Source organism: Microtus oregoni, unplaced genomic scaffold (assembly GCF_018167655.1).
Source record: "Microtus oregoni isolate MIOR12 unplaced genomic scaffold, Mior012 000042F_ref0000377, whole genome shotgun sequence".
In the NCBI taxonomy this organism is placed as follows: domain Eukaryota; kingdom Metazoa; phylum Chordata; class Mammalia; order Rodentia; family Cricetidae; genus Microtus; species Microtus oregoni.
In genome coordinates this window covers 1,117,823-1,143,606 of record NW_024543209.1, presented here as the reverse complement: position 1 = coordinate 1,143,606, position 25,784 = coordinate 1,117,823, and the positions used below count along the sequence as shown (strand labels likewise).

General features: G+C 41.3%; 2 protein-coding genes across 4 annotated transcripts in view; one reads left to right on the top strand and one right to left on the bottom strand.

Moving 5' to 3' along the window:
- The window catches only part of LOC121434066 (centromere protein P-like), a 190,271-nt gene that overhangs the window by 164,128 nt on the left and 359 nt on the right, over positions 1-25,784 (top strand). The window contains exons 6-7 of the mRNA XM_041632861.1: positions 24,328-24,407; positions 25,334-25,425. Coding sequence (XP_041488795.1) covers positions 24,328-24,407; positions 25,334-25,425 — 172 coding nt within the window. The remainder of the gene's footprint in view (positions 1-24,327; positions 24,408-25,333; positions 25,426-25,784) is intronic.
- LOC121434062 (inositol-pentakisphosphate 2-kinase) overlaps positions 20,548-25,784 on the bottom strand; it is a 51,500-nt gene continuing 46,263 nt past the window's right edge. The window contains exons 14-15 of one of the 3 annotated variants that reach the window (XM_041632849.1): positions 25,409-25,501; positions 24,767-25,026 (exon numbers count right to left, since the gene is read on the bottom strand). In XM_041632849.1, coding sequence (XP_041488783.1) covers positions 24,925-25,026; positions 25,409-25,501 — 195 coding nt within the window. In that variant the 3' untranslated portion in view covers positions 24,767-24,924. Of the gene's footprint in view, positions 20,749-24,766; positions 25,027-25,408; positions 25,502-25,784 lie in introns of those variants that run through there. The other 2 variants (XM_041632852.1, XM_041632851.1) reach the window with 2 other exon arrangements.

Below are 25,784 nucleotides of genomic sequence, written 5' to 3'. Positions count from 1 at the left end.
ATGAGGACCTAAGTTCAGATCCCCAGCACCAATGTAAAATAGCATTTTTAAGAAGCTAACTGCAGTGATGACTAAAGGGGAAGAAAAATAAATGATAAAAAAAGTAAATATGATCCAGTGTACACTTATTCATATATTATTATATTTTATATTATTATTATATTATAATGAAATCCTTTACATTCTGTATAAACATTGTATAATTTAAATATCCCAATATATAAGGAAAGGTAGAAATTGACAGTACATGTTCTAAGAAAGGCACTAGTTTTGAATAGATCCAAGAAGACATTAAGTTTGCACATCAGGCTGTTCTTTGGCACAAAGACAACCCACAACAGGAAAAAAGATAAAACACTCTTTAAAAATACAGTTAACCCTAGAGGAAGGGGGAGATTCTGATTTCCATTATTAGCACATTTTTTAGCAAATAGTATTAAGGACTTGTAGGACACTATCAAACAGGCCAACATGCAACGTAGAAGTCACAGGAGAAGAAAAGGGGATGGAATGAATATTTTAAGGCATAATAGCTAAAAATTCCCCCAAATTTTATGAACATAAATATAAACATGCCCTGACCTATATATCCAGCTATGTCAAAGACATTATGTCAGATTTCTTGGAAAAAAATGACTGTAGATAACTATGAAGAATATGCTCAAATAATAAAAGATGTGAGAGAGATCAATTTCTATGAACAAAACAGAAAATTAATAGAGATAGCAAACATAGAAAGCCAGAAGAAATATAGCATGGCTGTATAGTGAGAACTTGTCTCAAAATTAAAACTGTTGAAGACTCTAAAAATTTACCAGAGTCGAGTGAGGTAACCCAGACACAGAAAGACAATTAACACATGAATTCACTCATAGATGATATTTAAATATAAAGCTAAGAAAGCCAGCCTACAAACCACAATCCCAGAGAACTTAGACAACGAGGACACTGAGAGAGACTTATACATAGATCTAATCTACATGGGAAGTAGAAAGTAGAAAAAGACAAGATCTCCTGAGTAAATTGGGAGCATGAGGACGTTGGGGGAGGGTTGAAGGGAGGGAGGGGAGAGGCAGGGAGGGGAGCAGAGAAAAATGTAGAGCTCAATAAAAATCAATTTAAAAAGGAAAAAAAGAAAAGAATAAAACATAAAACAACAGATACAGAAAAAAATTTACTGGAATCAAAGAACAAATAACTTGGATAATTCTGCCTATCCATAGTCTTTATAGTTTGTCTTCATTTCCCGTTCACACCCATCATTGTTGCTAATTGAATTGGCTGCAATTATTAAATCTCCTTGTTGAAAAATAGCAGAAACTCTTCCTGTAAGCCCAAGTACACAAGAGGTCATAGCAGTGGAGCACTAGAGAATATACATGAAAATTTGGGGAAATACCCAGGATCTGGGAATAGAAATGGGAGCCCTTTCATGTCTATACTATCTGCAGATTCTATCCCACTTTCTTTTTCTAGGGTCTTGTGTTGACTTATCCCTACACTTTCTTTAACTTCATTCTCTTTCACAAAGTGCTGTCCCTGTGTTGGCAAACAAGTGACCCAATGGACCCGCTCTGTATCCTCAGTTCATGCAGGGTTCCAGATAGTTGGTCAAGGAAAAGTTTCTGGTTTCCCCAAAAGATTCTGCTTGGGTCAAGCTTCCATCCCTGGTCCTGTGCACTATGATCTGTGGGGTCAACTCAAAGTACAGGCCATGCAGGTTTACTGAGTAGTAGTAATGCAGATAATAATGAAGCTAACTGTAAATCCAGCAGAAGGCTGTCCAGGTCATATGTTAAAGCCTTTGTGATGAAAAGTTCCTTTTGTTGAATAGAACTCTCTTGAGTAAATTTCCAGAGGAGACCTTTATACTGTTTGAGTGTGTTTCACTGTGTGACCTAAAGCAAGTTTTCGCCTATTGCCCTGTCAGTGTTAGAACTTTGTCCTTTTTCGTTACCTGGCACATTCAGAACAGCGTCTGTAAGTGATTACAAGAACCTTCCACAGTTTTTAGCTCTGTGTCGTGAGAACTGTCCTTTAATTATATGCAAGTGTCTTCGTTTTCCTTTTATTTTGTTTTGTTGACACAGGGTCTTTATGACTCTGGCTGCCCTGGAATTCAGAGACCACCTGCCTCTGGCTCCCAAGAGCTAAGATTAAAAGGCATACACCACCACACCCATCTATATACAAACTTTAAAAATTAGTGTTTGCTTTTATTCTTAGCAAATCAGTTCTGAAATTATGGAGAGGTGCCTTTTCTTTCTTTTATTTGGAGGTAGTTTAAAAGCATTAGTTATTCCACATTTACTCTGTCCTTAGTAGGTAACCGTTGGTTCTGTATTTAAACTGGCTAATTTCAAGCAGGCTTTAGTGAAACAAACAATATTTTCACGATGAAATCACCAGCATATGAGTTGCAGGAGCTGTGCCATCGGCTTATGATGGTATGCCATTTGGTATCTATAATTCATAACAGCATGTTTACATGCTGAAAATAGCAGCTTCTTGATTGCAGGAGAGGAACATTAGCAATGGCTGAACACTCAGCCGTGACCAAGATCTCTGTCTACGACCTGATGCTTTTTGTCATCTTGAGCTCCTCACAAGTCCTATGAAGGCTTCATGCTGGGTCTCACATGAATCAAAGAGTGATCATACCACAGCCATTCCAGTGTCAGTCGCACCCTCTTCATGTGCTGTTCAGATGTCTACCTTTTTTTTTTTTTTTTTTTTTTTTTTTTTTTTGCTTTTCGAGACAGGGTTTCTCTGTAGTTTTGGAGCCTGTTCTAGAACTAGCTCTTGTAGACCAGGCTGGTCTCAAACTCACAAAGATCTGCCTGCCTCTGTCTCCCGAGTGCTGGGATTAAAGGCATGTGCCACCACTGCCCAGCTTTTTGTCTGTGTGTGTGATGTCTACCATCTATGTAATGCTGTTTTCTCAACAAAACCCTGATAGCATGTGCACTCGGACCTGTGGGCACATACACAAAGGCCAAAGGAAGATGCTAGGTGTCCTCCTCTCTCTCTGCCATATTCATTTGAAACAGGGTCCCTCCCCCAGTTTGACTGGCAGCAGCAATCCCCAGTGAACTTCCCATCTCTGCCCCATACAGCAGTGGAGTTACAGGCACTCAAGAAACCATACCCAGCTTATTCCATGGGAACTGGCAACTAAACGAAGGTCCGCATGCTTATGCAGCCTTAACTACCTGTTCTCTTAACTACTGAGCCGTCTCTCCAGCCCTCTTAGTCATGCTCCTTACTCACTAATTTCACTACATTCCTTTTGACTGGATTTCCTTTAGCTTTTTTATTTGTAAGTCAATTGCATTCATAAATTTCAGGATTGAACAAAAATTCCATAGGGAAAACAATGGCACTAGCAGAAGAGAACACATGGAAGAATTTTTTATTACTTGAAATAATAAGCATCTATTAAGTGAAAATTATAGGACAATCTGGATATAATTACAAATAAAAAGTTGTCAAAGTGTTCTATAAAAAATAAAAACCTGGGGCTGGAGAGATGGCTCAATGGTTAAGAGCACTGACTGCTCCTCCAGAGGACCTAGGTTCAATTCCCAGCACCCACATGGCAGCTCACAGCTGTCTGTAGCTCCAGTTCAAGAGAATCTGACATCGTTATACCAATGTGCATGAAATAAAGTTAAATAAAAAATAAATAAATAAATAAATAAAAACCCTTTAAGAAAGTGGTTTTGTTTTTAAAAAGTTATAGAAACAAATTGCATCTGTATATTTTTAAAAGGTCATTTGAATTTAAAAAAAAATTAAGCCTGGTGATGGTGGCGCATGTCTTTGATCCAAGCACTTGGGAGGCAGAGGCAGGCAGATCTCTGAGTTCAAGGCAAGTCTGGTCTATAGAATAAGTTCCAGACAGCCAGGGATACACAGAGAAACGTTGTCTCAGAAAAACAAAACAAAACAAAAGAATAGGGATAAGTCAAACAGCATGTTAAATATAGTTAAAGAAGAAAAGTAGGAGATAGATTTGAGAAATCCCTAATCACAATAACAACAGCAAAGCAAAACTTCTATGTCCCTTCTGTGCCTGTAGATGACCTTTGCTGGACATTTATTCTACCTAAAGTAGAATCTTTGTGTCCAGCTTCTTTCACTTGTAATTGTGTTGGGGGTTTATCCATGTTTTAGTGGGTATGAGTACTTTCTTTTTATTGACCAGAGAAACTCTGGCTATTAATAAGCTATACCTGTTTGGCTACTTACCAGTTTAGGGAAATTGGATTATTTGGAATTATTTGTCTGTCATGAATAACTCTACCATGAACATTCACACACAAGTTTGTATACAAATGTGCTTTATTTCCCATGGTTGAGTTCCTAGAGATGGAACTGTTGAGTTGTATGACAAACTTGAAACTCACAAACCACTGTGATGTCACAGAACAACAAAGTAGGGCATCCCCAGATCAGTTTTTCTACTGAAATCACCAAAAAACTGTCAAATTTGACAGAATAAACCATGCTGAACCCTAGGATCAAATCAGATACTTGGCAGTAGCTGAAGAGTACTGAGTGAGAGAGAGCCCCTGGATTTCAGAGGAAAACATCATTATTCCCCATGCTGGCAATGACATGAGGATAGCAGCCCATGTTCTTGATGCAGCTTGCTCAAGTTAGGGGACAGATACAAACCTTTTTCCAGTACTGTGCTATGTATTCTGAGCAGCGTTGATGATTCCCCAGGGGAGCAGTGCAGCACCTGATCTGTCACGCTTACACCCCATGGCTGTAGCACCTTTCTGAGATGGGCAGCTTCATGCGCTACCAAAGCCTGTACACGCAAGGGACTGCTGAAAAGGTATACAGCAGATAGTCAGAACCCCAAAAGGAAAAAAACTGGAAAGAGGAATAGGAGGGAGAAATAATATTTGTAAGGATCACTGCATACACAAAGAGAAACAGTCTCTGCATGTCCATGACTGATGCCTGCTAAGAAGAGACTAGCCAGGGACCAGGCCTACCCCTCTAGGGTAAAAGCAGAACTATGGACTATCTTAGCACCAAAAAGTGCCCACCTCAATGCCAACCTCCAAGGGCCAGGACAATTTAGTTTCATATTGTTTTTCTCTTCTTCTGGGCTCCAGGGATTTATAGGACTCTGCTGGGCAATTGGCTGTGAACAGAACAGTATTCTAGAGACATCACAGCGATCACCTACAAACAAGACTACAGTCATAGTGCATCAGGCTGGGAGTCGCTAAACATGCCAATGTATTTCTCAGTTGACCTTTAGGGCAAGGACACTCCTGTATGAAAAGAACCAGTTCAGTTCGGCTTCCACATCTGTCTATACTGGGTGAACAAGCCACCTCCCACTCCCAGTGCTGTGGATACTGCCAGTCCAGCTGTCATGCCTTTCTCCACCACGATGGACTGTAATCCCTGAAACTGAACCCAAATAAACCTTCCTCATTAAAATTAAATATAGCCCAGCATTTCGCAACAGCAAAAAAGAAAAAAAAGTCAAAAGACACAGCAAAGAATGATCCATTCACAGGAAATAGGGTAGGAAAAAGTGAGACTCTCAGCAAGGATATATGTTATTTTTTAAAGCATCTAAACAAAATATAATATTTACATGCAAAGGAATATTTTTCAGGCATAAAAAGAAATGCAGTATTAAAGAGTCTTTCTAGACTGGCTTTGCTGGAAAAAGCCAAACATTAAAAGTTGTGTATTTTTGATCCTATGTCTATGAATTATGTAAGATAGATAAATTCAGAGAAATGTAAGTGAAAGGGCTGGCTGTGATGGCACAAACCTTAAATCCCAGAACCTCATTGTTATTGTCTGCCATTAGGTATCCTAATAGGTATAAATGACTACTTATACTTTTAAAGAAGGTTTCAGACAAAGTATCATATAGATCTATTTTTTTAATTTCCAGCTATTTATGATAGCTCAGATTGAAAACCTATCTAAGCTGCTTTATTTTACGAAATCTTATATTACAAATGGAAAACAACCAGTGTAACCAGGCATGATGCACTCAAGGAGGCAGAAGCAGGTAAGTCTCTGAGCTAGAGACCAACCATGACTATACAGTGAGACCCTGTCTCAAGAAAGAGGAGGGGACTACAAGTTCATATTTTCTGAAGCTTTTCAAGTTTGTATTCTGTCTTATTTTGTGCTTTCTGAGAGTCTCACTATATAAATCTGGCTGCCCTGGAATTCACCAATGTAGAACCGTCTTGCAGTCATCCTGTCTCAGTCTCTCAAATGCTAGAATTACAGGCGTGCGCTGCCATGTCTGGGTGGCTATACTATCTTTTAATTGTGTTGTAGCAATAAATTTTAAATAATATGTTTATCTGATAAACACAAACCACATGGTATATCACCTGTATTTCCTGCTCCACATTCCCAACAAGTGGGCAGATTCTTTCTATAAGAATGTGCCATGGTGCACTTGAGCCCTTCCTTGCCGCAAGCTGTAATTAAGTAAATGATTTCATATGTCCATATGTTAGCATAAGCTCTTTATAAGAACATCATTATCTCATTCTGTGGGACAAAAACAACCCAAGTCTATTTGCAAATGCCCTTGAGAGAACTTTAAGTAGTGACTGGACATTCTGATGAGGCATTGAGTGAGGCCATGTCTGCTCAGGTTCCCAGTGGCTCTAATTCTGCAAACCTAACAAATTGTAATTGCTTGTTCTAAAGGCTTTTTATTTTGTTTTCAGACTCCAATTTTAGTTTCTCCTAGGTGTGTTTTCTTCTTTGGTAAAAACAGTCCAACGTGTCTCCTTAGTATTCAGTACTTGTAAATTAGGAGTTTCTTCCTGCTACAAATATATAAACAAGATTTGTATTAAAGATACTTGATGTTTAAAATACTATAGGTTTCCTGTTTGCAACTGAAGTATAACTTTTTAAAAACTGAAATCTGACTTTTGGCTGTTCTGTCTTTAAGTGGGGAAAAAAGAAAAAGAGGAAAAAAAAAAAACCTTGCAGCTTGACTATTTTGGCCCACACTCTCTGTTTCCATTCCTGCTGCTGGCCAGGGCTGCATAAGCAGTGGTGGTTATGCAAGCCTCCAGGCCTCCAGGGCCCTTATCCTTCCCAGACCTCAAACAGCATCTGTCTGTTTCCAAACAGTACAACCCTTTGCTATTTCCCTGGTCAGCCTCAGCTTCTGGAAATTACTATGTCACTGCAAGTTTATTTAACCCTACATTCTGACTGAATTATCGCTGAAATACATTATTTACTTTTAATTGACCCAAGCTGAATTAGTAATAGAGGAACGTTTTTAAAGACAAATAGAAGTTCAAAAATATTTAAAAACAAATATCTACAACTAAATCTTCATATAACAAAGATATCTAAGCTATAATTCTTGTTCATTTATTTAAAATGCAATACAACTAACTCCATTTGAGTCAAAGCATATGAACCATAGCTCAAGATAAAGAAATGAGCACTTAATAGTATGTATAAATGAGCCAACTGGTGGAGTCAACATTAAAAACTCTATATTTTTGGTAGCTTTGCTTTAAATATTGAAATCCCAAGAGAAAAGAAAAGCACAAAAAATATCTCTCAGAACAGAGTCAGAGCTCACTGTGTATAAGCCATAAAACTTAGTATGATGCCACCCTGTTCAACATAACGCAGACAAGACATGGTGACTGCCCCTCCAGCACAGTACCCTAGACACAGAGCACCTTGAAAAGTTGACAAAGCAATACTGTAGTGATAAGTTTCTTTACTTGTCTGCTTATTCCATCAAGTTTTATGCCACATGAGGTCTTGCATGCTGCCTTTTGTCTTTTTACTTCTAGAAAAATAAAACAAAGAAAAGGGTATATCTTATAAATACACAGTTGAACAATTTTTTTTTCCCCAAAAGGAGTTTGTATAGCCACCACCCAAATAGGAAACAGAGAAAGAGCAGTTCCCAGAAACACTTTCCTCTTCCCAGGCTTCTGGTGGAGAGACTAGCCTGTTGTAGACCTGCATGGGTAGAATGGGCTGGAGGAGCACTGTGTGTGTAATCAGAGATTATTCATCTCATCACTGTATGGAATTCACAAATGATCTACCATCCTGTTCCTAGGTCCTGGCACTTCCAGCTACAATAAAGAGTGCTGTGAGTGTGTAAGAACAAGTACAGTTTAGGTTTGGCATTAATGGTGGGATGTATATCTCTTGGCTTGAGTATATGTCAGCGGTTTCCCAAAGGAACTGCCAATTTACTCAAGCAGTGGATGAGGGCTCCAATTGCTCATATTTCTTTCAGCATTGGTTTTGTTCATTGTTTTTAGCTACTTAACTGTTGTACCTTTGTGTTTTAATTCACATCTCATGATGTATTGTGGTTTGTTCATGTGTGTGTTATACATGAGGGCCAGCTTGTTGGGGTTTCTGTCCCGTCCAGTACCCCACAGCCAGCAAGCCCCAAAGAAAAATCACACAGAAGTCTCCATAAGATTATAAACTGATTGGCCCATTAGCTCAGGCTTCTTATTAGCTCTTGTAGCTTATATTAACCCATTGTTCTTATCTATGTTAGCCACATGGCTCAGTACCTTTCTTCTCATCAGGGTAGCTCACATGTTGCTTCTTCTGAGTCTGGGCAGGAGTTGGGGCAATGGGCTTCCTCCTTCCCAGCATTCTCCTGTTCTAATCACCCCGCCTCTACTTCCTGTCTGGTTGACCCACCTATACTTCCTGCCTGGCCAATCAGCATTTATTTAAAACATGATTGACAGAATACAGACAATTCTCCTGCACCAGTGTGTGTGTGTTAGTTTTTGTTGTTTTGTTTTTTGAAACAGGTTTTCTCTGTGCAGCTTTGGAGCCTGTCATGGAAAAGTTTTCCTTTTAAACAGCCTGGTCTCACTCTGTAGACCAGGCTGGGCTTGAACTCACAAAGACCCACCTGCCTCTGCCTCCTGAGTGCTGGGATTAAAGGTGTGCCACCACCGCCTGACTCACTTGTGTTACTTGATAAAACTCTTGTGTGGCAACATAGATGGTGGTAGAATCAGTTCACATTAGCTTAAGCAGAATAGAAATTTAAATGGAACCTGTTGCTCCTGGTAGGGCTTTAGCTGTTGAGATGATACCTGGCCAATGAGAATGAAGCACCCTCCTACCAGTCATTCAGTATGCCCTGTTGGCTCCCTCGCCTGCCTTTCAGTTTCAAAGTCAGAAAGTCTGTTTCCTTGGGGCAGGGGCTGCACTGTAAGGCACTGTAGACACAGGTAAGCTGGGTCCCCATGAACAGGTGGAGAAATTTTGTCAGAAAACAAAATGCTGGCAAAACCTTCTGTGATCTCACGCATGTGCACACACACATTGTGCTACATCATTTCAAATTAATGCATCTATCCAGACTTCTCATGTTGGTAGGCCATGAATAGGATGATCTGAAGTATTTCACTCAGGGTGCTTTAGGAAAACAAAGTCATTTTAGAACAGCCAATGATTGTTTTTTGGGTTTTTTTGTTTTGTTTTGTTTTTTAAACTTCCCCCCTCATTTTGTCTAATTCAAGAGTTATTCAGTGTTGAAATATAACTGGTTATAAAGTGTTTTATAGATAAATGGGTAGAAACACAGTAGTTGCTACTCCCCCATTATCTCCTTCAAGTTTGGAGGCCATAATAGGCTGTTCCCATCTCCCTGCCAGGCCACAATGAAGGCAGCAATGACGAGTGTTTATGGAGCTGTCTCTGTGGTCTGTGGCCAGATTGTAAAGCAGGGGCTATGCCAGGACCCAAATAAAAACTGTTCTTAAAAATTCTCTCAACAAAACATGGAAGCCACTTAGTAAAATAACTATGTATGCTATACTTAAACTCATGATAATAATGGAGAATTCAAAGAAGCAAGAGTATAGTAAACTGGGACCCTTTTCTCACTAATCTCAAATGTGGTATGGAATCCTAGAAGTAAAAATTAAAAGAGATCTGAATAAGGTAGGGACTTGTTATATTGTTGATGCCTCAGTGCTGGTTCATTAGTAACAGCCATCTATACTAATAGAAGATGCTACCAGTAAGGTTTTATATACAAGCTCTGTACACTCTTGGTAGCTTTTCTATTAATGTAAAACTTCTAAAAAATAATAAAATGCATATATGACAATAGTAGAGAAAGACCTTGGAAGAAGCTCACGGTCATCCTTGGAGCATCTGCTTTGGTAATTTCCCCCTTTTGTCTCCTGCACTCTCCTTGGCAGCTCAACTGTATCACAGGAAAGCAGAAACGGGCCCAGCTCAGCCTGCTATTTCCATCCTGGCTCCAGGACACTAAAACATCATGTGTGAGCCATGATTTTAAAAAGAGGTTTTACATCTTTGCTTCAAAAGGCAGATCTAACATGATTTGTTAGATAAGAGGTCTTTGAGCACTAGAATTGCTATGTACAGAGTAAATTTATCCTGTCCTGTCACCTTTACTGTGTGGCCAAAGCTGTCATCCTATCTGGCTTTATTTCTCCCAGGAGTCCTTTTCTTTTCTCTTAACTATTAACCAAAATTTAAGAAAAGAAGAGGCAGGTAGATTTTTTTTGAGGTTCAGGACAGCTAGGGCTCACAGTGAGACCATGTCTCCAAGACATAATGCATAGACAAAGAGTGAGAAGAAGGGGAAGTTACAACTAAATATTGGACACTAAGAAGCAGGGGAATGGCTTCTTGTTAAGACCAGAAAAAGCTTTGAAGAAGGCTCATTAATTCTGAGATTCCCACTGTACTCAAGGATGAGAGGGGAGCAGGACAGAATAGAAGTTCACAGTCTCTCTAAGGCAGATAGGGTCTTCCCCACCCCACATTTCCCCAGCATGATGGTCTGCCAGTGCAGGAAAGAGGAAAAGACAAGAGGGGTCTTTTTTTTTAAATAATCTTCCTTTACATAGATAATGGGTTTTAATAAAAAGTAAAGCATAGGAAGTAACTTTACTATATCTAGGCTCTTTTAAAATTTTATGTATATGAATATTCTCCCTGTATTTATGTATGTATATATGTGTCTGTTGCCTGCGGAGGTCAGAAGAGGGTGTCCAGTTCCCTAGAACTATAGTTACAGGTCTCTGTGAGCCACCATATAGGTATTAGAAGTCAAACCTGAGCCCTCTGCAAGAACAACAAGAGCTTTAAACCACTGAGCCATCTCTCCAGCCCCCAGGCTCTTTTAATTTTTTTAAAATTTTTATTTTATGTGTATGAGTGTTTGCCTTCATATATGTCTGTGTACCACATGTATGCCTGGTACCCATAGAAGGTAGAAGAGGGCATTAGATCCCCTGGAACTGGTTTTACCATGTGGGCTCTGAGAACCAAATCCAGGTCATCCGTAAGAGCAGCAGTGATCTCCTAACCTCTGAATCATCTCTGCAGCCCTGAGATCCAGGCTTTTTAAGGTTGGTATTTGTTCATACTAATGGTTGGCATTCAATGAAGAATACATGAACAAAGTTTTTTAAAGGCAATCACATTTACCAACAGAAATGTTTTTGTTTGTGCTATCTCCTCTACCATCAGAGTCATTCACAAGCATAGTATAGAATTATATTACAAAATGATTGTAAAACAGTTTAACTGGGCATGGTGGCAAACATCTTTAATCCCAGCACTCAGGAGACAGAGATAAACAGATGTCTGTGAGTTCAAGACCAGCCTGGTCTTCAAAGCAAGTTCCAGGACAGCTAGGGCTGTTAAACAGATAAACCCTGTCTCGGAAAAATAATGATAATGATGATGATAATAATAATAATGATGATGAGGATGACTCTAAAAGTTTGATATTTCATAATATTAAGTTCTCAATAAATAATAACTTAAAATATAAAACCTTGACCATGTTGAGGTGGCCATGGTGGCACACACTTATAATGTCAGCATTTGGGAGACTAAGGCAGAGAATCTCAAGTTTTAAAGCCATCTTAGGCTGCATAACATTCTCTCTCCCCTCTCACTCTCAACAGAGTGCTCATAGTCTTAGCTAAAACAATAAGACAAACTCTAAGTGAAATGCAGGTCAGAGCAGCAAGCTCAGAAAAGGAGCTGAAAAAACATACACACCAGAATGAACTTGATTAGGAGAGTTTTGACCAAGGAGGGTCTATGATCAGCCATTGAGGTAGGAAAGCAATTATGAGAGATACAGCATCCCACCAGAGATAGCTTGATGTGGCCTTGAAGCCGGAGAGAGCCTTCCTTTCAGAACCCAGACAGCAGCTGCATTAGGAAAGATAGCCACCATGTATAAGATGCTGGGAACCCTGAAAGAAGAGATGTGTCCTTCTGTTCTCCTCAGAACACCCCAGAACAAAGGGGATTTTCTGGTTTTGTCAGTTTTCAGGAAACAGTGAGAAATTCTTACTAGATAGAACTGTAGGTTTATCTTGCCATTACAGAGTTGCTTTACCTTTGAGAGCTGTGTGATCCAACCATCATAGCAGTGACTTGTCATTTCTTTCTACAGAGAGTTAAATGGTGGGGTGAGATGACCTGCTTTCTGGGGGGACAAGAAAGCTAGAGAACCTATGATCTACAGAAGGAAGAAAAGGGATACAAATAGGAAAACAAGAAAGAAGTCCGTGTATCCAATTGCAGACAACATGAGCCTATGTTTAAAAGACCCTAGATGACACACTTAAACTCATTCTTATTTTCTCCCCCCTCCTCAGATATGATTAGTACTTTCAACAAAATTATAGGATACAAAAATCAACATATAGGAATCAGTAGCCTTTTTATATACCAATAATAAACTTTCCAGGAAAGAAATCAAATAAAAATACCTTTCACAATAACTTGGGGAGGAGGCCACAAAAAAACCTAACCAAGAAGATAGGACTTCTACAATGAAAACATTGACAAAAACACTGGGAGATGGAAAACCTTCCATGATTATAGGTTGGCAGAGTGAATACTGTAAAAATGATTGTTATGAAAAGTGCTGTATGGTTGAATGAAATCAACACTAAAACTTCAATTATTTTCTTCACAGAACTAGAAAAAAAGTAACTAAAACATTTATGGAAGCACATGAAAATTCCTAATACCCAAAGCAATCCTAAGCAGAAAAAGCAGTACTAAAGTCATAACAATGCCTCACCTCAGAGTATACTACAGAGCAATAATAACAAAAACTTCATGATGCTGGGCACAAAAACAGACAGACTAATAGAATAGAATCTGGAACCCAGTAATATGCTCATAGCACTACAGCCACTTAATTTTCAACAAAGCTGTCAAAAGCATACATTGAAAAAAGCCTCTTTCCATCCCATTACTTCCATTGGGAAATTTATATTGCAGTGTTTGCTCATTTTTAGGACTTGGCTTCCCTTTGTTGCTTCTGTTTCTGATTTCTGAATCAGATCACATTGTGATCTGTGCCATAAGCAGCAGCTCCTGGCTTTCTGAGAAAAGCAATAAACATTTTCAAATTGATTTGAGATTGAACTTTTTGAACATACGCATTTGGAAAACCACAGGGGCCCTGTTTCTTCAGGCAGGCTAAGACCAGGACTAGCTCTGATCTCCTGTTACCTGACTAAGAAGAAACCAAGAGGAGGGGAACACACAGGGTAGGAGGTGGGCTTCATCACCAGATGCTACCAAAGATAAAGTGAATTCTAGTTCAAAACCCTCTATGAGTGTCTGGTGTGGTTGTAAATGAGAAAGTGGGGCAGAAGAGAGAACTTGTTTTCTTTATGGGCATACTGTTTACTGTGTCATAGAAAAAGCAACTTTAGGTCTCTCACCCTGTCACCAGGGAGATCAGAACTCAAAGACACTGTAGCTCAACTAATAAAAACCCAGAGAGATATTGGAGTTCAAGCTGAAAGATCAGAGAAGCAAAGCAGTCAACCACTAGAGAGCTCTTACCTCTTTGAAATCTTCAGACTGAAAGAGAACAAGTTCCTGTCTCATCCCTCCTTATATTCCTCTCTAGTGCTAGGATTAAAGGCGTGCACCACAAGCACCTGGCCTCTATGACTAAGTAGTGTAGCTTCTGAGATTAAAGGTGTGTGCCACCACCGCCTGGCCTATATGGCTGACTAGTGTGGCTGTTTTTACTCTCTGATCTTCAGACAAGTTTTATATGTTAGATCATAAACAAAATATCACTATAAGACACCTATAAGGTGTTCACGAGCTAATTTGACACACCATCTTTCCTCCTCACAAAAAAATCAAGAAATCACTGTATCAAAGATTGTAGACAAACATAGAAGAAATAAATATGAAGGCCCCTTTTGAGGAACTTTTGCCCCCAAAGCCTGAAGACTATTAAGTAGAAACAAATAGCTATAGAGACAAAAGAACTTCATCCTGGGGGTTGAGAACCACTTTGTAACAATTAAAAGGCACAGAAATGGACCTGTAGTGGGATGTTACAAGGAAAGAAAGTCCATTTTAGGCTTATGGACTGCTGTTGACAGGCCAAACAGAGCTCCTGCTCCAAATATCCTTGAGTGTCCTGTGCCACCCCAATGGCTGCAGTAAGGGGTTGTACTTTGATGAGTCTTCCAGGGCCAGTTCTTAGAAGAAAACATGGAGAAAAGGGTATGGTTCACTCTAGACTTTGTCCACAGAACATGGTCTCAATCCCAAGCCAAGGGCCATTTCTAGCCTCTAGTTGGCAGATCTGAGTCTCAGGAACATATAAACTGCCTAGAGTGACAGAGGCTCCTCCCAAGAAATACCCTTCAATGGACCGTGTTTTCTGAGTCCCTGCCTTCCACACAAGGCTACAGTGACTCAAAGTGCTTTTTAGCCAAGGGGCCTCTGTACTTGTCAACAGCAATTGGAGCATTAGACCAGCACTGCGACCAAAGCCTGGGTTGTTCTTTCTTTGGGACCTCCAGTCAGGAAAGCCTGATCTTTGACTGCATAAAGAATTCAAGGACAAGCTAGAAAGTGAGGTAAAAAGAAAAGGGATAGTATGAGCTTCAGATTTTTCACATAGACTTCTAGAGGTGCACACCCCAGACAGGACTGTGGGCTTCTTAAGAGTCATACTAAGGTATTATTACAATGGCTACAGGAATGAATGATTCTGTGACTTTCTAAATTATACTGCTGAAGAGATATAAATTACAATAATATTTAAAGATTAAGCAAAGTGCTAATATGGTTAAACTCAAGGCCACAAACATTTTGGCCCTAAGTAAGCATGGTTTTCAGCATCCATGTTTGAGATGTCTTTAGGAAGGCAAACTTTCTCACTAGTTCTGTTGAAGTTTCTTAGTCCTGAGACAGTGGGAAGCACAGTCTTAATCCCAGGATGAAGGGAAGCTTTCCCTTCCTCTTAATTCACCCTGTTTTCTGTCCTGCCTCTCATCCACTGTGGTGGTTTGAATAAGAAAGGTTGCCATAGTTATCTTGGTGTAACACTATTTGAGGAATAGGAGGTGTGACCTTGTTGGGAATGGGCTTTGAGGTTTCCAAAGCCTGTGCTAGGCCCAGTTCTCTCCCTGATGCCTGCAGATCGGGATGTATAACTCTCAGCTATTTCTCCAGCACCATGTCTATGTGCCGCCATGCTCCCAGCATGATGATAAGAGACTAAGCCTCTGAAACTGTAAGCAGCCCTAATTCAAGGTTTCCTTTATAAGAGCTGCCTTGATCATGGTGTCTTCACAGCAGCAGGACAGTGACCAAGACACCCACCTCATGAGCTCCACCACCGTAGCAAGTATCAGTGAACATGTGTAATTACATGTGTATCATTGTGGGTACTTGTGGTTGACTTTCAGGTCATTTTCATGCATCTTTAAGTCCTTTGAGTTTTTTCAATTGTCCTTAGCCTGGAAGCCATACAGAGCTCATCCCAGGAGGGCATGGGATGTGTGACCTTCAGCCTGTAGTCTCCTTTGTACAGTTTTAGCTTAGCCTTTACTCTCCTTTACCCTAGTGCCACCAGCTGGTTGCTCGTGTTTACTTTCTTGTTCTTATTAAAATTCCCCAAGTCTTTATTTTAAAAATGTTGTCACAATATACTCCAATATAGTAAATCTCTTCCAAATCTAAGCTCCTCCAGTTCTTCTGAAATCTGAAATAGACGGTGGAAGAGAGCAGCAGTGTGGAAGTAGGACCTATCCTTTGGGTTCTGCACTTGGAAAATGTTTGGCAACATTCCCTGATAAGGTTCCAAGCCATCTGCAGGGTTAGATGAAAAGTCACACCTAGGCTGGGCAGGGTTCCCTGGAGCTTTGGGATTTTGCTCATAACCTTGGTGCTGTGATGTCATTATGACTGTCCTGAGTTCGTGGCCATGAGCCTGGGATAGAGATTGTTCTAGTTGTTTGCTTCTCTGGGCAACACTTAGTGTATGTTTGTGAAGGCCCTCTGGATAGGCAGTATTCATCATGGACCTCCTCTATTATTTTTGTGGATGGGTCTATCAGTTGTCCTGAGAGGATCTTTCTCAATGCCCTGCTTCCTTTCCTGATAACATCGGACCTCTGTTAAGAATCAGATGAGGTGAACCAGTAAGCAGCTGTGCCCCATTGATCTTACAACCCAGAAAACCTGGTGCAGACTTTGTGCTTTGGCCACTGTTTTTGTATCTCAGATTACAGGACCAAGTTCAGGAAGTTAGGATAATATGATTTGGAGGATATAATCTGGCAACGAAGCTACTTCATTCAACTTTATTTGTATTGCTTCATGGAATGTTTACTTGAAAAAATACAGTTCTAGAGAAAATGGCTTAAAGTCCACGGATAGTCAGTCTTTCCATTCTTTATGTAATCAAAGGACTCACACCCTCTGTACATCTGTCAGCTAGGGGCGGAGTCAGCACTTGAGGTATGTACTGTGCTTCCCCTTTGGGTGGTTGTGCTAATCTGAACATTTCCAAAATGGGCTTCTAATGCTGGTGGGGTTGGTTTGGTCAGTTCAGAAGACTGTGGTGAGAGGATTTCCTCTCCAGAGTTCCTCTAGAATTGCTAAGCCTTTGCTTGCTATAGTGGCAGTCCAAAACACAGCACACAAGTGTGAGCCTGATCCACATGCCACACTGACTAAAAGGATCATGGTACCTGCCAGCCTTGCCTAGACCCAGAGTCAGATGACTTGTCATGTGGATGCTACACTGTGTCCACTGTCAGTATTTAGAATTTTTTTACTTGAAGTCAATATCTTTGTCTCTGCACAAGTGACTTTAGAACCTCAGAGCTACGGGTGAGGGACATCAAACTCTTTGGTGTTTGGGAAATAGTCAAACAAGAGGAGAAGAGATGTCTTTAGGCAGACACACTCTTTACCTCTCTCTCAGTTCTGTTGAATCTTCTTAGTCTTGAGCCTGTGGATTCACCAACCTGAAAAGAAGTGTCCACCAGAGATCATACCTGTTTGTAGCCTTCTGTGTGCAGAGACGGGTACAGAAATGGCTGTTGGTGTGTATGAGTGCGCCTTTCCTTACTCTCTCCACACAGAAGCTGTAGTGAAACTCTAAGAACGAGGCTGTCTGGCTACTAAATCCTATCAACTCCTTATTTCCACAACGGGGGTAGGGGTGCAACATGAGCCACAACCTATAACACCAGTTTTTTCCAATAAGAACTAAAAGCAAGGCTGGACTGTGGTGGTGCATGCCTTTAATCCCAGCACTTGGGAGGCAGAGGCAGGTGGATCTCTGTGAGTTTGAGGCCAGCCTAGGAGCAGGTTCTGACGGGAAAATGAGGACCATGGTAAATAATAATCCTAGCAAGCTATAGGTCATGAACAGCAGTTCCATGTCCACATGCAGTTTCTGTCAACTCAAAACTATTTCAAATTAAACAACAGCTGCTGCTGCTGATGGTTTAAAAGTGATTTCTCAAAGTTACCCAGCCAACAAATGACTAAGTTGGGAACCAAGGCCCATGATCGCTGGCAGAGAGGCTGTGCTGGCCTCCTAGGATCCCAGCAGTCACCATGGCCTAAGTGGGACTCTATCAAAACTCCATTGTCAGTCATCTTGACTGCGGTTTAAATCTGCATTTGCTTTCTAGCCAGGGAAGCTCCTTTCCTGCCATATTCTTATTTGGTTACCTTTATCCTTTGTTGGTCATTTAAAAGTGGATTGTTTGTCCTTCGTTTTGAGACAGTGCCAGTCCAGGCTAGCATTAAACGTGTAATCCAGGTGGTAGGAAGGCTAATCAGATATAGGTGTGTATCACTACATCCAGCTGTTGATCCGGCAGCTGTAGTTTTGTTGTTTTTGTTTTTCAAGACAAGGTTTCTCTGTGTAGCCTTGGCTGTCTTGGAACTAACTCTGTAGTTCAGGCTGGCTTTGAACTCACAGAAGTCTGCCTGCCTCTACCTCCTGAGTGCTGAGATTAAAGATGTACGCCACCACTGCCTAACATAAATATTCTTTACACATCTTCTTGTTAATTTCACTGTCTAAGGCAGCCCTGTCTTTACAATGACTTTTTAAGAGTTTCCAGTTATGATGAAACCAGCTTACCAGAGACAATTTTATGTCTCCTGTACTCACTGCTTTTCACTCTGGAACTGATACATCTCTGGCGGATCTTCTCCCATGGCTCTTCAGGTTTACGTCTGACTCACCCATTCACTTAAACTTTTGTGTATGTATAGTGTGAGGCAGGCTGAGATTCCTTTTTATATGAAGATGCTCCCTTGTCCTAGCATCAGTCCCTGAGAAATCAAGAGCGTATTGACCATAGTAGAAGCTTACTGAGCATGTGTCTCTTTGTAAAAGGCCAGCTTTCAAAATAGTGAGTGACTGAAATGTAAACAGAGCCAGGACAATGAAAAGGAAGCAAAAGGACTCAACAGTTGGTTCTGGAATGGTTTACAGGCCAGAGGATAAAGTTGGTCTCCTTTCTTATAGAACATAACAAAAGTTTGCCAAAGAGCTAATTTTAAGAATCATATATAAATATGGCCTTGGGAATGGTGCATTTGGTAAAGTACTTGTTGTACAAGTATGAGGACCCAGAACACACATTCTTTTACAAATGTGGTGGCACACGCCTTTAATCCCAGCACTTGGGAAGCAGAGGCCAGCCTGAACTACAGGATTAGTTCCAGGACAGCCAGAGCTACACAAAAATACCCTGTCCACGAACCATCTGCATTTGCAACTCTAGGCCTAGGGAATCTGAATGCCCTCTCCTCACCTATATGGACATCAGGCATGCATGTGGTACACACATGCAAGCAAAACACCCATACACATAAATAAAAAATAAATAAGTTTTTTAAAAGCTGCACATAGCCGGGTGGTGGTAGCGTACACCTTTAATCCCAGCACTTGGGAGGCAGAAACAGGAGTCTGTGAGTTCGAGGCCAGCCTGGTTTACAGAATGAGTGCTAGGACAGGCCCCAAAGCTACAGAGAAACCCTGTCTCAAAAGTAAGTAAATAAATAAATAAGTGATTAAAATAAAAAGTTGAACACACTTGTAATCTCAGCACCGTGGAAGCAAAAACAGCAGGATCCCTGGAGCCTGCTTGCCAGCATAGCTAGCTAGCTAAATGGCGATCACTAAGTCTCAGTGAGACTCTGCCTCAATAAACAGGGTATGGAAAGCATAATTTTTGTTTGTGTGAGTACATGCATGCCACAGTCCACAGCTTTCAGAAGTCAGTTCTCTCAGAGACTGAAGTCAGGTATCTGTACCCACTGACTCATCTTTCCAGCCTTAACACTCAAAATTCAAATCAAGTTACACTGCTAAAGAAAGTAGGGCGGGATCTGGTGGTGCACACCTGTAATGCAATGTAGCTCTAGAGAGTGAGACCTTGTCTTGAAAAATAGGAAGGAAAAAGGAAGGTGGGAGATAATTCTGATGAACATGTACTCACTCCATAAGTGGATACAAGCCTATACCACGACCCTAAGTAACAAGGTAAACCCTAAGAGAAAGGGGCAATAGACAAGATGTCCTGACAAAATTGGGAGTAGGGGGAGAACTTGAGGGAAGGAGACAGTCAAGATGGGAGAAGGGCAGAGACCAAGAGCAAGGATAGAGATATTTTGATTGAGGGAGCCATTATGGGGCTAGAGCGGTAATTTTTGCGTGTCATATATCTGAGAAGTGACTCTAGAATATTGCCTTACAGCTTATAGGATGACTATAATTATTTCAAAGAATGTTTGGTAGGTAATAGTTGGCAAAGATGTAAAGAAATCAAAACCTAGATGCTAAAGGAATAGAAAAGGAAATCCTCGACCAGTAAAGTTTAGTAGCTCATCCAGTGGCTAACAATGCAATCAATCACAGGACTTGGCAGCTTTCCTGAGGCGTATAACCAAGAGAAATGAAATTAGATGTTCACACAAGATGCATACAAGAAGCTGGAGAGATGATGGCTCAGTGGTTAAAAGTGTGTAGTGTTCTTTTAGAGGACCCGGTTGGTTCCTAGCAGTCCTATCAGATGGCTCAAAACTACCTGTAACTCCAGTCTCCACAGGTACCTACATACATACATATGAGTAAACACATACACATCATTTTAACTAAATAAACTCCTTTAATCCCAGCACCTGTGGGCAAAAGCAGGCTGATCTCTGTGATTTCAAGGCCAACCTCGTGTATATAATGATTAGTTCCAGGCCAGACAGAGCTACAGTATGAAACCGTGTTTCTAAATAATGATAGAGCCAGACATGGGAGACCTTTAATCACTCCGGAAGCAGAGACAAACGGATATCTCTGAGTATGAGGCCATCATGATCTACATAGTGAATTCCAGGGCAGCCAGGACTATATAGACTCTGAAAAAAAAAAAAAAAAAGGTAATGGTAATGGTAATGTTTAGACCGTGAATGTGCTCATAGTATTATTTCCAGTAGGCCAATGGTAAAAACAAACCATGTATCTATCTATTGGTTAATAAACAGATACACTGTAGTAATTTATCTATATAATATTAACTGGCTATTTAAGGTAGTGAGTAGGTCTTGAAAATATATTAAATAAAAACCTGTCACAAAAAAAAAGTTCATACTATAGGGTTCTACTTGTCTAAAATGTCCAGAACAGGAAATTGGTAACAAAATATGTTAGTGTTTATCTAATTCTGTGCTGGGGACAACACCTAAAGGCACAGTTTCTTTACAGAGTAATGAAAACATTTGGGAACTAGAAAATGGTATAGTTGTACCACCTTGGGCATATACTAAAATTGTGTGTTCTAGTTGTTTTAATATGCTATATTTGTGCATTTTGATGAATTATTTTTTTTAATCATTCAGTAGTTCAGGCATAATCTTTTGAAGTCAAGATGAACTGACATCTGTGGATGCCCAAACTGTCCATAGAAAATTGCTATTGGATCTCACAGAAACATAGTAGAGGGGAGGTGATGTTGTCTCTCTTCTACAGTATTGAGCCAGTATGGCTGCAGCATAGCACAGGCAGCCTTACAAAGCTCTGTTAAAATATAGCTCGTCTGCACTCCAGTCAGCCAGTGCCTCAGTACCCAGGGTGTGAAATGGCTGGATGGCCAGCACCCCACCCCATCTCTATCATAAACACCAGGGTTTTGCTTTGTTTTTCCATGCAAATTCCTCCATATGGCACCCAGCTGAGAAAACACAGACTCAACATTCCTCAGTCGCCCTCAGGCCCAGCACTCCTGAAGAGCTTGAGGCCCTGGGGTGGAAGCACAAGAGCCAGCTGGTTAGTATGCATGAGGCCCCTCTAATAGCCACCTCCGTAACTCAGCCTTCCCCAGACAGGCTTCTATTATCCTCTATACAGCAGAGCTTATGGTGACATGCAAAACACACCTTTGCACTAGACAGAGCATGTCCAAGATTGTCCTTCCAGAGCCAGGCCAGGTGTTTTCCATGTCTGGGCCTTGGCTTTACTGATGGAAAAAATGTGTTGCTTGCAGACCGGGTGGAGGGTTTCTGATGAGCATTTTTATTGTCTTACTGGTTTTCATGGAACACACTCTAAGATACAATGTGGACATCCCTGCCTTTTCAGACCATGATTAACTCCTCCCTGCCTACTTAGTCCTTCCTTATCAAAGTCAAATACAGTGAATCTCAAGTTTCCTGTCACTCTTAAAACTAGCTGATTGCAGTTGGGAGGTGGCAGTGCATACCTTTAATCCCTGTGCACTCAGAAGAGGCAGAGCCAGGTAGATTTCAAGTTTGAGGCCAGCCTGGTCTACAAAGTGAGTTCCAGGAGAGCCAGGGCTACACAGAGAAACCCTGTCTGGACAAATAATAAAAACAAAAACTAGCTGGTCTCCGTCTTCAGGATCATTTTACATAGTTTGATCATTTATCACAGCTCTTCTGCCTTTCCCTCAAAAGTCTCCTATGCCTTTGTCATTAAGAATGGCACTTCTGGAGCTGGAGAGATGACTCAAAGGGTAAAAGCACTGTCCACTCTTCCAAAGGACCCAGATTCAGTTCCCCACACCCACATGGCAGCTCCCAACTGTCTATAATTCCAATTCTAGGGGATCCAGCACCTCACACAGACCAATTGTTAAACTGTTAAAACACCAATTTACATAAAATAAAAATAAATTATTTAAGGGAAAAAATGGCCCTTGTATTAGTGATTGTAATAAGGTTGTTGTTCTTGGGGTCTAGTCAGGCTGTCAGCTTTTAATTCCTTCTCACTCTTCACTTTGTTCTAGAGTTGATCAGGCAAGGAATAAAGCTGGCTAAATGCAGCAACCTTAACTTACATGGAAGCTTTTACAGTCCCCAGCTTTCCAGAAATACGTTTGAATGCCTGCCCTCTGCCTGATGTCAGTATTGCTGTCTACATTATAAAAGCTAAGAGTATACTTTTTAGTGAAAGCATCTAATTTGTCTTCCTTTTACTCATGTGGCAGAGGGGCCTATGGAATGGAGATCAGTTCCCTCCTGCTTGGAGGCCAAGCCTCAGGCCCCACCTTGGAGCCAGCCCAAGCCCCAGTACTCCCTTGAGCCTCATGTGCTGCTGCCAAGCAGAGTCTGGAAGCTGAACTGCCACGTTCACACACAACTCCTTTACGTTCCTCAAACAGTTGTTATTAATTTAGAAGAGCCTGAGGTTTAAACATCAACCAACACTTTCCACGGAAATCACTTAGGTATACATTTTTCTCCTAAAAACTTGTCTTGCTGAAATTAGTAATTATCTGCAAAGTACACCAGTCCACCCCAGCTTTGGTGTCTGGATGTGCTCTCTGTTGGTGGCTGCACGCATAGATGCTGGCGGCCTTGGCTTTCCATGCCAGAAGTGGCTTACCCAGAAAGTAGTCTTCTCTTAAGGGTTGTAATACATCTTTGTCCCCATGAAACCTTATTTGATGGACCCAGACTGCTTTAATCCAGCCAGTCTCTACAGTCCTAGAAGGATCTGCCCCAAGTCCCAGCCCTAGCCTATGGTGACAGTGGCTCTCTGTCTGCCCCGGGAACAGCTGCACCTTACAGCCCTTGCTTGACTTAGGTATCACCTGGGAAGTATCTCTTCTTCGGGCACTGAGGGATACATGGAAGGACCTTTCAAAGGTAGTCTTGAGGCCTAAAATCTCATGATGAGGGCAACTTGGAGTTTGTTCTTCATCCTCTAACCCTATAGTCTCTTCTCACAAGAGCAGACAACAAGGCCACTGCTATGTACATCAGTTATATCTGTCTTTCATTCAAATACCTGGAAAACAAACTTTGTTGTCATGGTGAATATAAATGAGTATATCAGTTCTAATATGCTAGAGCCTCCTAGGTTTTGCTGTGGAAAACTAGCATGCAGACATGTCCAGAGCAGTCATACTATCTGAGGAAATCTGTGACATTCAACCCATTCCTGTTCTCTATAGACATTAACACTGCAACCAGGGAGCCTGATACCTCCACTATAGTATGGGCAGCTGGGTGGAGCCTGGCTCATATTAAGGATTCGAGCAGAAGCTTATCTGCGTGAGTTGTGAGGATGGACAGGTTGGTGCATCTGCTGAAGCAGGATAGCAACCAGTACCCACATGAGCCTCAACTCAAAAGGCTTTGCTGACACGGAATAAGTCTCCATTGTACAAAGCCTTTTAGACACTTGCTTGAGGGCTGTGGTGCTCATCCAAGTCCTGAGGCAAGGAGTCATCCCAAGTGGTAGGCAGGCGGAAATAGAATGAAATTGAAAATGAATCTGTACAGTGATATTGTGATATCTCAGGAAAGGGATAGCCATGAGCTCCTGGGGTGGCAAAAATAGGTAAGGACAAGAGTGGGCACCAGCAAATAGCACATAGAACACTTTCATCTCAGGCTTCAGAATGTTTCTCCTGGTTTTCAGGATGCTATTTCTTCTAGATGGATCAGACTGTAACCATTTATTTTCACATGCAGGAGAAGTATCCAGATAGTGTGTATCTCTCAGAGGGCACCTGTTCCCACTGCATGGAGATCCGCAGTGCCAGACAGCCAGGGTAAGTCTGTGCAGCAAGAGGTTCTGGGACCAGGACTGTCCATAAGAGAGGCTAAGAAATTACCTAAGGAAGACTAAAGAGTATCCCATGGATAAATAGGTGGAATCACAGCAGATACCAAACAGTGGGCAGATGGACTGCTGTGTAGCCATGAAGGGAGAGAGAAGGTAGGAAGGAGTGCAGGGCTGGAGGAGCTAAATGCTGGCCTTGGGCAGCAAGGGCCTTTGTATATGTATAGCCAAGAAGGTAGAGGGGTGTGTGTGTGTGTGTCTGCTGGTATGACAGAGGCAGAAGCAGGAAGCCAGAGGTCACCAGAGCCTCAGAGAAGCCAAAATAAACAGGTGCAGTTCTACACTGGGCACCTAAGACTCTTGGCAGCACTCGCCCACAGCCACTGTCACTCCTGCTTTCCTTCTTCTGCCTTTGTGCTTACAAATGTGCCTGTATGTTCTTCAGGACCTAGATCCTTACACAGGCTGCTGGAGCTGGTCTTTGTCATGGGGTTGTAGTTCACTTCTCATGCCTCATCCTCTAGTGTGGAGTTCTGACTGTATTCCTCGGGTCCTGAGGGTTTGGACTTTTCATTTGTTTCTCCTGCCATATGGCACATGGGTTGCTCCTAGAATAAGAAAATTCCAACCATGAAAAAAGCGTGTGCAGATTTCTAACCATTTCAGATCATTTTCCAGGAACGTCCTCTTGCCTGTCCCATTACTTATCACATTGGTGTTGGCCATGGTGTAGGTACAAAGTGTTGCTGTGGCCCAAGTTTCCAAATTGTCCCACAGAACTATCATATGCTTTCCTACACGGTTTCCTCTGTGGGGAGAAGTCTTTAGGAGAAGGTGATCCTGGCCAGCAGAAACCACATGCTCAGAGGCTAATCTTTCCCAATTCCAAAAGCACCAAATACTGCCTTTTTCCAGGTTTGAACTGGTGATTGTTTGGAAGATACAAATAGATGAGGAAGGGAAGGTTTTTCCGAAGCTGGATCTTCTCACCAAAGTCCCAGAGCGAGGTAGGACTCCATGTTTACAGGCACCCTTTCCGGAAGACTTCTCAGTATACCCAACAAAGCCATCTGAGTGTCTTATCTGGGTTTTCATGGGAAGAATCAAAAGTTGAAACTGTCATTAATGTACTTTGTAGATCACCTTTTGAAATACTTCAATCAGTAACCACCAAACAAACAGCACATGAGAGGACTACTGTCCTGAGGCCTTGCAGACGTGTGGAGCAAGGCATTTTCTCTGCCTCAAAAGTTACTGGTGACAGTACTCTTTGGTCTTCTCCACCCTGTCTCTAGGGCATCCTACTGTGTGGCTATTGGGGGGAAAAGATCTTATTAGACAGGCACTATAAGGTTTCTTACCAGGT